Here is a 13,116-nt window from a genome sequence, read left to right as displayed (position 1 = left end):
CATTCTATGTGGGACCCCTAACACTTCAGAAATATTGCAGCCTAAGGGATGCCCATGTGAGTCACAGCAGAAGTGAAGATGAATGTCACTGAAATGAAATTAGTCTCAGCTCTCTGAGAGCAGGATTCAGAGTTTTAGGCACATAACGGTGTTTGATGTATTCTAGTTGAAGAGCAATCCTCTAAGTTTATTTAATATTGTGAATTCATTCTTGTTGGCATCCTGAGAGGATATCTATAACTGAAATAAATGGAATTCATTTCATGTCAGGATTCGGGATCTAGCCATGTGGCTATCTGATTTTAAGTCCGTGGATTAATCTTCCCATGCCTCAGTCCAGTCCTGCCACATTTAAATTGCAGACTGACCTGATGATAAAGTGTGTTATGCTTGTTGGGCATCTCTGCCACCACCCATAACAAGAACGTTACTGAGGGGTGAGTACATTTTCACATAATTTGCTTCCAAATCAAACTCCCTGAGGTACTCAGTATCTGGATGCAGAGGTCGGGGTGAGTGGAAGCCCAAAATGCAGTCTCTACCTGTCCACCCAGACAAATGGCTGGCCTGGGGCAATGACCATCACCATGCCCCATCTGGAGATGTCACAGGAGCACTCACACCCAACCGTCCTTGAATCAGCATTCAGATCTCTATTGTAGATGCAGGATGACAGCAGTTCGGGGCTCCAGGAAGAAGAGGGCAGCCGGCGCTAGTGCCACTAGGTGCCACCCGGGGACCTGAGGCATACCACCAATGCCAAGGAGCATACCAAAAACATCACCTCCACGTGAGTGGCCCACCACAGCCACCACAGTAACCGTGGCTGCCACAAAAGTGGCTAGACATCACGACCACCATGTAGATGGTTCACCAGCCACTGGAATGCATTGACACAAGGATAGTCACCAGTAAAGACCAAAGAAAAGAGGATGTCTCTCTCCACAAAGCCCATTCCAGAGTGACAGAAGAAGCATTCCAGAGTGACAGAAGAAGTATCTGCTCTATGACATTATTGGGGAACCTGAACATACCTCTCATCATCTAGGCAACAAATCAACAGAATAACCATTACTTTTTCAGAGGGAGGGAAGAAATCTAGGATTCTCAGTGGTGGGAGTGGGGAGGGAGAGGGGGATAGGGAGAGATTGGACAAGGGGACTAAAGAATAAGTACAACTTGTAACAATGTACATACTAGTAATATTGATTTGATCAACATATGTCAACATTGAATCCCAAAAATATTTATGATCAACTATGATTCAATAATAAATAAATAAAAGAAAATTATGATGGTTATGATAATGGTACAATAATAGCTAACATTTATTAAGCAATTACTATGTGCCAGGCACTAGCTAAGCACTTTACATGGTTAAGTTTTTATTCCCACAAAAACCACATCAGGCAGATATTATTATTAGCACTCTTTTACATATGAGAAAACTGGATTTTAAAGAGGGAAATCACTTACCTAAGTTCTCACTATGGAAAAAGAGTTCTATTTCCACAATCTTTAAATATTAAACACACAAAGACACACACAAAACAACAAGAATGAACGTAAACTTAGAATTCTAATTTTTAATACGTATAGCTCTATGAGAAGGTTATTACGTTGTCTTCACGTTTCTGTTTTCACCACAGACTAAGAAAACTTTGTCATAGTTGTCTGGGAACCACTGATTTAACCTGTGACTCTCTGATACCATGATACTAGTTAAGTTGAAGGTCAGCTCTAGAGAATATCTCTTGTGATTCATTGATGAAAAATTACTCAGCTGTCTCACCAGCCCTTCATTATTCCAAATGGCTGGCAGCAAATGGTTGCCACTAATATATGTGGAACTTGGCAAGTCCTTTAGGAATATAATTGGAACTTCTCCAGAGAAGTGGCCTCCAAGGCCAATTGATGGCAGCTGTTTGCACTGTCAGCACTTCCCTTTTATGAAACATGGTGTCCCAGAAAGTCCAGATTTACTGACACCCACCACTGGAGACAAGACCAAGCAATAGGCAATAGCTTGTTTTCCTGATTCCTCGACCCCAATTCATAAATTCGCTCCCAAGTCAGAAATACAGTGACGATTTCTTTCAAACAAATCCCAAAGTAGAACAGTAAGTCAGGATGTGTGATCAAGATCTCCAACTGTTGGATGCCCCTCAGTTGAATGAATGTCCCTAGTAGGAAGCAAATGCTGCCTAGTCATATTTCAAAAGCATTACAGATTGTAGCCATTTAAATGAATCCAGGCTGTACAGTACTAAATAATATATTTTACAAAAATAAAATATTTTGTCCTCCAAAACACTAGATTTATTAGTATACGTAATCCCACTGGCTCACACCCATCAACCAAAAGAAGGTCAATAAAGAGTGAATTTATTAAGCATCTACAAAGAATAGATTCTAGTCTTTTTGTCCAGTCTCTTGGTTTAAGATATCAGAAAGGCTCCTAGAGCACGTAAATAAGTGTCTGAGAAATGCCTTAGAGCAGGGGTCAACACAACATGTACCATAGGCCAAATCTAAGCCACCATCTATTTTTGTACAGCTCTAAGAATGAACTAAGAATTTTTTTTACATTTTAAGTAACCTAAAAACCTAAAGAATAATTTTTAAAAACCTAAAGAATAATATCTGATGATAAGTAAAAATTTTTTGAAATTCAAATTTCATTGTCCATAAATAAAGTTTTATTGCAACACAGCCACATTCATTTGTTTCTACATTGTCTGTGGGAAAAAAAGTGGCTGCTTTGATGTTTCAAGGGCAGAGTTAAGCATTTGTGACAGATACTGTCCTTATTGCTGAAAAGTATAAAATATTTACTGTCTAGCCCATCACGGAAAAAGCTTGCCAACCCCTGCTTTAAATTATTCTCATAAATAATCAAAGATACAAGCTACTCAAGTATAAAACAAGGTTAATTTTACTTATTTTACTATAAGTATGCCTCCAGAAAGAAAAGAAGAAATAGTTCAGGGATAAAAAGTAAAGCCTGTGTCAGGATATCGAATTTAAAATCTATAACCAAAAGTTTCTCAGTCCTTTTTGCCATGTATATTGTGCTCAGAGATAGGCAAATGCAATTCAAAACCACATTGCAATATCATCTCACCCCAGTTACACTGGCTATTATCAAAAAGACAGAGAATAGCAAATGTTGGTGAGGATGCGGAGAAAGGGAAACCCTCCTACACTGTTGGTGAGACTGTAAATTAGCACAGCCATTATGGAAAACAGTATGGAGTTTCCTCAAACAACTACAGATAGAACTGTCATACTATCCAGCAATCCCACTGCTGGGTATATACCCAAAGGAATGGAAATCATCATGCCGAAGGGACATCTGTACCCCCATGTTTACCACAGCTCTATTTACAATAGCCAAGAGTTAGAACCAACCTAAATGTCCATCAATGGATGACTGGATAAGGAAAATGTGGTATATATACACAATGGAATACTACTCTGCCATAAAAAAGAATGAAATTCTGCCATTTGCAGCAACATGGATGAACTTAGAGAAAGTTATGTTAAGTGAAATAAGCCAGGCATAGAAGAGAAATACTGCATGTCCTCACTCATAAGTAGGAGCTTAAAAAAAAAAGAATAAATTAAAAAAAAGAAAAACATACAGCGAGCGCAATAATATGTTGAACTTTCAAAAAGAGAGAACGGAACTGAAGTTACCAGAGGTGGGAAAAGGTGGGATGTGTTAATAAGGAATTGCTAAAGGGCCACAAAAAATGATTACATTGTATAATGTTGAAAATACTAATTATTTCAGTTTGAGCAGCACATATTGCACACAGGTACTGATACTCAACTCTGTACCCCACAAATATGTACAATCATTTATGTTGCAATAATAAATAAATAAATAAACTGTGCTCAGAGTCCTATTTGAACAAGAATATTATTCCATCATTGGCTTTTTCATGTTTGTGTTTCCAAATGAAACTTCCAAGAACAATCACAGAGCAATGCATTCTTGAAATCCGTACACAATTTATTCTTCAACAGAATTTGTTTATAAGACACTCTTTGAATGAAAATGTTCTTGATTTAAAAAACAAATAATAAAGAAGCAATGAATTTTCACCAAATCCAACTCCTACCTCAACTAGAAACATCCAGCATCCCAGAACTAAACTGAGCTACCTTTTACTCATTAACTGGAGTAAACCTGAATTGTGCTACAGGAAGAACTTGTAAAGAAACCTTGCAAAGGAGCATAATCATTGTTCATCATGTAAAATGAAAATTATGTTATTTTCATATAAATTATACTAAAATATTTCACATATAAAACTTTGTTGCCATTAAACCAGTGGGAAAAACCAATGGAAGAAAAGATGTTTTCAATAAGAGTGGATATGATCATAACCTTTCCTTTCATTTCCCTAATTGAGATCCACAGAATATTATGTTCCACAAGGTATTAAAAAGATATTCACAAAAATGATTTTATTTTTGAAATAAGTATGAAAAATATCAGAAGACTGAGATTTCAATATGTAAGTCATTTCAGAATGTTTAATATGCTAATGAGCATTGTGAATCTCTAATGACAGGATGTAACGTTCCTAAATGTGTTTGAGTAGATTCTCCTAAACATGTATTCATAACTCACTGCAAGGGAACACTCAAATTGGAACCACTAGATCAGACTTTGAGGTCTGTTTTCTTGGCTTTCTTGCTTTTTTCCCCCTGACTCTTTCATTAAATTAAAAATGCTGCCATAAGCAGTTGGACCTGACGTTGTTTATGACAAATGCCTTTACTAAGTGTTAGACTGTCCAAGATGACTTAATTTTTTCAGAAGCCAATTCTTGCTAGAGAAATTTTCCTTTAATATTTCCAATCATTCTAATGCAAAATAATAAGTATAACACATTACTCAAGTCTGATAGAGAAAAGTCTGACATTGATTTGAAAATGGGTACAAATACGCAATGCACAGACATTAAAATAACAAAGAAGATTCTCAAAGTCCTTCATAGCTGGAACCAATTCAGTTACCTCCCTCTTCTTTTGGATTGCAAATCTGTAGCCAATTTTCTTGGCCCAACATTTTGAAGGACCCCATTGCCTCTGTCACTGGAAGATGTTGGAAAACTGGAAACAGCCACATATCCTAGGAGACGAGTGTTGCCAAATGAAAGTAGAACATTGAGTTTTCAGCAAGTCCAAAGAATAATGCAATAATTGAGCTCTCTCTGCAAACTCAGGGCATTGATGCACTCTTTAGAGCAGCTTTTTAACCTAAGGCCAACTTTTCTTAGCTGCAATGCTCTAGAAAAAGTTTGTCTCTTGGCTTAACTAAGCCGACTTTCTCATCTTTACACTCTGTATATGCTTGGCAACACATGTTACTTATAATGATTGCAAGACCCTTTCCTGTTGCCCCGACCCTGAATTGTAAACAAGTCAATTTTTTCCTATTATTAAGGATTTTCTTTCTCTAAATCAGCCTGACAACCTCAATGATTGGACTTTTAAAATGCTGGGTTTTTAAAAAATGAAACAAGCAAAAAACCAATATCTAAAACAAAAACAAAATTTAAAAACTCACTGCATTCAGATAGAGGAAATAAAGTAATTTAATTTTTTAAAAAGTTATGAATGTTAAAAACAAGTATCACTTGCACTTCTATTCTTTTCTTTCAGAAAACTCAAAGTGTTTTTCTGCATCTTTAATTATTTCTCAGAATATCCATATGGTAGTTGGGTGTGAGGGACAATTTTCACTGTCTATTGATTAAATGGAATACTTTAGTAGTCAATTTTTGGGCTTAAGTCAGAAAAAGTAAAGTTCATTGATTACCATCCCATTGAGTTCCTGATTTTGCCTTAAATGAAAATCCAATCAACCCAAAGGGGATAAAAGAGAAACCAGATGAGAGAGTGTTTTCATGCAGTCAATAACTTGGCTTCTTCTAAAGGGTTTTTATATAGGTTTTCACAGAATTAATAAAATCAATCCAATTCAATTGATAGAATTGCAAGTAGGTCATAATGACCTTGACATCAACAAAATTGTACTTAATCAATTTTTTTTCAGAAGTTGAAGTCCTTCGAAGAGTTCATGCTAAGAGACTCTGATGCTAGTAAATAATATTATGAATTAGCATTAATTGCTTGGTTAGTTTATGTGAGACACTGCTGAGTGTTTTACTTGCATTATTTTATTTAATCCTCACAATGATCCAATGAAATATGCCCATTTATTAATTGCATTTTACATATGGAGAAACAGAGGTTAAATAACTTGCACAATAGAAATCTTTTCCCAAATTAATTCATTAGTAATTATTTAGATTTGGGGACTTTATTCATCGTATCCCAAGTCCCTTAAGAACACTTTGTAATCAGTCATATTGACTCTAGTGTCTGATAATGGTTGATAAGGCTCTGTCTACTTTGATTGTTCTCATGAAAACACACTTCGCTGGTATGTGGCACAGCTGATATGTGAGCCTGTGCATGCCTTTCCAATGTCATAGCCCATCATCCTAGGCTGTCTCCCATTATTAAAACACACAAAATAATTAGGTAGAAGACAGTTAAACAAAAAGTAAAGCAAAGAATTATCATATGATCCATTAATTTCACTTCTAGGTATATACCCCCAAATAATTGAAAACAGGGACTTGAAAAGATATTTCTAAACCAATGTTTATAGCAGCATTATTCACAATAGCCAAAAGGTGGTAACAACCAAAAATGTTCATCAAATGAAGAAAAGATAAGAAAACGTTGGTATATGCATACAGCGAAATATTATTCAGCCTTAAAAAGGAAAGGAATCCTGACACATGCTACAACATGGATGAACCTTGAAAACATTATACTAAGTGAAATAAGCCAGACACAAAATGAAAATATTATTATGATTCTACTTATATAAGGTACTTAGAGTAGTGAAATTCTACTTATATATGGTACTTAGAGTAGTCATAGAGACATAAAGTAAAATGGTGGTTGCTGAAAATATTATTATGATTCTACTTATATAAGGTACTTAGAGTAGTGAAATTCTACTTATATACGGTACTTAGAGTAGTCATAGAGACATAAAGTAAAATGGTGGTTGCTAGGGGCTGGGGAGTGGAATAAATGGGGAAGTTATTATTTAATGGGTATAGAGTTTTAGTTTCAGAGGATGAAAAAGTTCTGGATTGGATGATGGTGATAGTAGCAGAGCAATGTAAATGCACTTAATGCCACTAAACTGTACACTTAAAAATGGTTAAAATGGTAACTTCTGTTATACATATTTTACCACAATAATGAAAAGAAATGAAGACTTAGGTTTGCTCTAAAATATAAAAGATAAAACCACACACACACAAAAAAACTAGTGTAATTTGAGATCTAATTTGTAAAAGATGACTTAAAGGTAATCAAATAAGCAAACCCTATTCTGTTCAACAGCACTGAAAATCTTATACTTTGTTTTCATTAAATAAAGACAAACAGAAGTAACTAATAGAATGATTCTTCCAAGGTCAGATAGCAGATGGAACAACATGAAATACAGGTATTAGGAAGAATTTCTAGCAAGAGAGCTTATCTCAAGAGACAGCCAATAATGTCTTATCTTACTCCTAAGTTACATTTAAAATGAACAAAAATGCTTTTCCAAGAGGAAGAAATCTCAAAATATTTCTTGGAAAAATTAGTTAAATGTTCTCCTACCTATATGAGGGGTCTTCAAACAGTTCATGGGAAGATTCTTACTATCTTTTAATTCCCTTTTTCAATGAACTTTTTACAGCACCCTCATATACAGAAAATATTAAACAATTGGAAGGAAATATCAAACATTTTTCACCACATATTGGGATTCTTTTCAGCAGTATTTTTTAATTAATTAAATTGGCTCATTTTAGTGCCCGAGATTTTGGCCCAGTTTGATTATTTATACAAAAATATAGATATCAAAAATGATATAGGCATTAATGTTCTTTCATTAGTCAGCACTTTTTTTTTTATCAGAAGCTTCACAGCAATCAAATAAAATTTTACCTTGTACTCAATCCAGAGCTATGCAAAGAGCCAAATGAACCTTTTACAAAATTTACTGAATTAAAAAACAACAGTAAATTCCTGGGAGTGACATACTTTTCCTCCCCAAAACTCAATGATCTTGTAAACAAATAATATGTCAATTAAATACAGTCCCTTTGATAAACTCGTACTGAGCATGTTATGATATAAGCAACTATTCATTCCCAATTTTGTCATTTGGACTTTGGACTTGCTTTTTCCTGTGCTTCAACTATTCTCATTTTTCAGGCTTCAACTCAGATGTCAGCTCCTTGGAAAGGCCACCTCTGACCACACCCCAGCTAAAGTGGCCTCCCAACAACCACTCCATCACTCTCCGTAAGATCACTCAGAGTCATCTCCTTGGTGTTACTTTAACACAGTCTGAAGTTATCTAGTATTTGTTTACTTGTTTATGGTCTGCCTTCCGCTGTTAGAACATGGACAGAGCAAAGACTGCTTTGTTTCCTCCTCTATTCCCAGAGTGACAGGCTCACAGGAGGTGGGCTTGCTCTTCTACCTCCTGCTGCCTTGCAACTGCATGTGCAAATGCACTCAGAGCCTAGCCCCTCTGGCAGGTGCAGATCTGTTGCTGTGCTTAGCTCTTCCCTTTATAGGGGGGCTGCAGGAGGCTCATCTCATTAGGCAGAGGGGCCGGACAACAGTAAGGCAGGGACCTGAAGGGTGTTAAGAAAGACTTGCCTGGTCCTGAAACCTAACTCTCCTCCAACCTAGTTTGTCCAGAGTCCCTTGAAGGTAGTTATGGTTCCTCATTTCCCAGTTGTCACTATCCCTTGGGTGTGTTGCTTTTTTAGGAACCCCATGAGAAAAAGGGCTGGCCGAATCAATCTACTAGCCCACATTTCTTACCATCTTCATTTTCATCAAACACCGGTGGTTTGCTTGAAGTGTTGGCTCCCATGATCGAGTCTGCCCAGACCTGGATCTTCCAGTTACATTATCCTGGCAGAAATACTCATTGTCATTCAAAACAGGTTCTGAAGTTTTAGCTGTATATCTAGGAAAGAAAAATAAATGGTATCCTTAAATATGGTATCTTGAGTAGCTACTATGGCCAAAATATTAACCTAATCCGTATCAGCGCAGTAGAAATTTTTTGTGCTTGAAAATGATGTTTTCAGAAATAATAAAACATCAAGGAACAGGAGAACCCATTACATGGCCTCATCAGTAGCAGACCTGGACTTCCTAGTAGAAAAGCAAAATATTTTTCTTTTTTTTTCCTTTTTGTCTTTTTTACTGATCAGTAATGGGATCGCAACCCTCGGTGTTGCGCCCGCACCGCGCTCAGCCAGTGAGCGGGAACCGGTCTCCACATGGGATCCGAACCCTCGTCGGAAGTGCCGCCACGCTCCCAAGCGGCGCACTCTCCAGTGCGCCACTGGGCTGGCCCCAAAATATTTTTCAAAGTGTGAAAAAAATTTAAAATCAGGTTAGCAATGCTTTATTTAACAAATGTAAAAATAAAAATAATATTTTATTGTGAACCTCCAATTTTTTAGAAAATGTGCTAATTTTAAGCTTTCTTTTTTGTTGTGTGCCCAACAACAACTTTAACTTTTTCAGTCATAAAGATGCATTTGCGGGCCGGCCCGGTGGCGCACTGGAGAGTGCGCTGCTTGGGAGTGTGGCGGCGCTCCTGCCGAGGGTTCGGCTCCCATGTGGAGACCGGTTCCTGCTCACTGGCTGAGCGCGATGCAGGTGCAACACTGAGGGCTGCGATCCCGTTGCTGGTTGCTGGTCCCCGGTGCAGGCACAACACTGAGGGTTGCAATCCTGTTACCGGTCAGTAAAAAAGACAAAAAGGATAAAAAAAATAATTAATTAATTAAAAAAAAATAAAGATGCATTTGCTTTCTCTTTCCCCATGTCCTGGAAGGTGCTATGATGTATATGGAGCAAGTTCTGGGTTGGGCTTTACCACACCAGAAAGTTCCTGAAATCTCTAAACATATTTCTTTTTTTCCTTCTCCTGAATTTGGAGATGATAATGGTCCTTAATCTCAAAGGAGAGTTAAATATGATATACATCCATTTAACTCTCTACGTATTGGGTTACATGTATGATACACATTTATGTGTATATATATCTCTTTATGGTATCATATTTATATATATGTCATGTAATATTTATGTACATATATAATACACCTTTAATTATTAGTTACATAAATGTATCATATATGTACATTAACTCAATATATAAAGTATTTTCACAATATAAGTGCTCAATAATTGTTGACCACTCTCAAGCTCAAATTAAATATGTCTGAGAGATAAAAATCCCTGAAAAAAATGCATATTCATGGCTTTGTTCCTTTCTAAAACATAATGGTAAAGAATCTTACTTTCTCTGAAACTGGTAAGGAGAGGCAACATCCTGGTTTCCCATCCTAAAACTGATACTGACAATGGCTCTGGACCAGTTACTTAACCTCTTGCCTCTCGAATGGGGGAAATAACAGTGCCTACCTCAGAAGCCACAAGCTCACATGTCCGTAAGAGCCAGGCAGGTAATGCAAATGAGTGAACCTGCCCAGGTATATGACGTTAATGCATTATGAGGACCGTGGTGACACTAGCACCATCTAATAGAGGTAATTGCGCTCAGACAGAAGAAGAGATTGTTGCTGAGTAAAAACAAAGGCCCGGAACCAGATCTTCAGATCTACCAAAAAAAGGGCAAAGATCTAAATTTCATACAAAATAATATTTGAAAATTCAGCTCAGCTATATGGTTTGAGACAATTTCATGCCTGTGACAAATATGGCTCATGGACAGAGTAAAGGAGACAAGGTATGTCTGACAATTAGCACAATACCTGGCACACAATATGTGCAGAATGCATGTTAGCTCCTGCTAGTTTTGATAGTAGCAACACTTCCGTATAATGTATTTTTTTTTTTAACAGTTGACACCTGTTCATTGATTTCCTCCTGGATGTTTTACACATGAAGAAAATATAGATCAAAGGCAGAATTGGAGGAAGTGTCCAGTGGAGTGTCCAAGTTAACTGGAGCTAAGGATGCTTTACTGAGAAAGAACTCGAGAAGCCCCTAAGCAAGTGTAGAAGAAAAGCTCATTTTCCCATTAGCAAAATGTAAGTAAAGCCTTCATTTGGAAGGCAGACTCATTAAGGAAATGCTACTTTTCATACTAATAGCCAACTGCTGGCAAAGTGCCTTATGGACTTTAAAAAGAATCATTAAATGGAGAGCAAAGAAAGAGTCAGCAATTAGGAAGCAACCAATTAAATGGTATGGGAGAGGGGAAGGGGGCAGGTGAGTAACAGGTGGCTGAAGGAAGCTCAGTGGGATTATTGAGATCCAGGAGGATAGAAAGAACTCAACTGCCTCTCCAGGCTGAAATATCAAAAGGCCTTTAACGCTAGCCGATAGGAGAGTTAAGAAGAAGCAAGCGGCATGCCCTTTGGGTTTTATTGTGGGCTAGGGAGAAACAAATGGGATACATTTTGTGTTTTCTTATTGCATTTAGAATCCAGAACCAGTGGGAAATAGTGTAATTACCGAGCCACTGATGACACTAGAAAGAAATGATAGGTCCTAAAGATAACATTAATTTGAAAGAGTTGCAATTATTAACACTGCAAACTGGGGCTACATTCTCTTCTACTTTGTGCTTAAAACCTGAATACATGCAGCTTTCACACCACACCCCAGTCCTGTCATTCTTACATTTTTTCTTTACACTTCAGCTTTTGCTGAAGTAGCCTGTTGTCTGGCAATGTAAGATGTATGAAGCTTTGTCCTTGCAAGTTGTCACATCAGAAAGAGAAAAAAAGGAGGAATATTATTACAATTTTCCACCTTTCAGAGTTCCATTCTGATATGAGGACAATTTTGCTCACCACAGATCCAGTGATTTTTAGCAGGAAGAAAATATGCAAACAGGGAACCACTTGTGTATGTTTGCAGGAGGGGCAAGCAGATGGAATATTATCTTAATATCTTCCCCATTGCACCTAATACACACAATCTGGTTTAGAATTGTCTTTCTTTTTGCCTCCCAGGTGGAGAGAAAACCAAATTAGATAACTTTCTCTTATATCCAGAAAGAAATCAGCCTTTTGCTGGCTGGAAAATGGAGATGCATCTTTTCCAGTCTGTTGAACAGACTTTTACCAAACCCTACATTCTTCCTGGCCTTCTGGTTCTCATAGAGGACAGCAACTATTCATGGAAATGAAAATCCTAAACAGAGAAAATATAAAAGGAAGAGAAATTTGTCTTGTAAGAACACAGGGAGTTTTCAAATTCTACCTTAATCTGGTCCAATATCAGATTATTAACTGGAGACTAATTTCCTAATACCAACACTTCATCTTTGGTCTATACTTTTGGAGGTTGTTGACAGGTGAGCTTTTCTGAACAGCCAATGTTCCTTAGGTAAAGAGGTGTCATCTTCTGGAACTAGAGAACATGGGGGCAATGCAAGAAAGTTGCAACTTCTGGTAGAACTGATTTCATTGTCACAGCATGTACATGGACATAACTTATTTTGTTTGCATTTGAGAAACAGGACTCAAATTGAGAAATATTTAGAAGCATGGAAAAGAAAAATAACTCATGAAAAACACCTAACAACACTCTCAGTTAACAATTGTTTACTTTGCTGTATCATTTTTATATGCTAAAATTTTTACATAAACATCATTTCCACGTTAACCTTTATGCCAGACTGATGCCCCTTTCATACTTCCAAAACACAGCCACAATCATGAATCTGCTGTACATTTTATGAACCCCATTCTACAATTTTACATGCATGAATACAGGACAAGTGTTTTAAAATAAGTCACCTAAACGGCATCATAGAGTAGGTACATTTTGCAGATTGCTGTGCTCATTTACCATCACACTTCTGAGATCTGCTGATTTCTACAGCTCTGATTTGTGCTTTTTAAGTGCTGCATAGCAGTCCATTGTGTGAATATTCCATGTTTTATTTTTTGTGTATAAAAATGTTCAAATCCTTCAGCCTTGGGAGACAAAAAAAAAAAAAAAAAAAAAAAA

The 13,116-nt window shown here is 36.9% G+C and overlaps 1 protein-coding gene across 2 annotated transcripts in view; it reads right to left on the bottom strand.

The window, feature by feature from the left end:
* The window catches only part of STK32A (serine/threonine kinase 32A), a 110,857-nt gene that overhangs the window by 96,307 nt on the left and 1,434 nt on the right, over positions 1-13,116 (bottom strand). For both annotated transcript variants that reach the window (XM_008581587.1, XM_008581585.1), the window contains exon 2: positions 8,932-9,079. In XM_008581587.1, coding sequence (XP_008579809.1) covers positions 8,932-8,983 — 52 coding nt within the window. In that variant the 5' untranslated portion in view covers positions 8,984-9,079. The remainder of the gene's footprint in view (positions 1-8,931; positions 9,080-13,116) is intronic.

This window comes from Galeopterus variegatus, unplaced genomic scaffold (genome assembly GCF_000696425.1).
Source record: "Galeopterus variegatus unplaced genomic scaffold, G_variegatus-3.0.2 Scaffold2401, whole genome shotgun sequence".
NCBI classification, from domain to species: Eukaryota; Metazoa; Chordata; class Mammalia; order Dermoptera; family Cynocephalidae; genus Galeopterus; species Galeopterus variegatus.
Note: the sequence above shows the minus strand (reverse complement) of the source record. Positions and strands in the feature narration are given on the sequence as shown.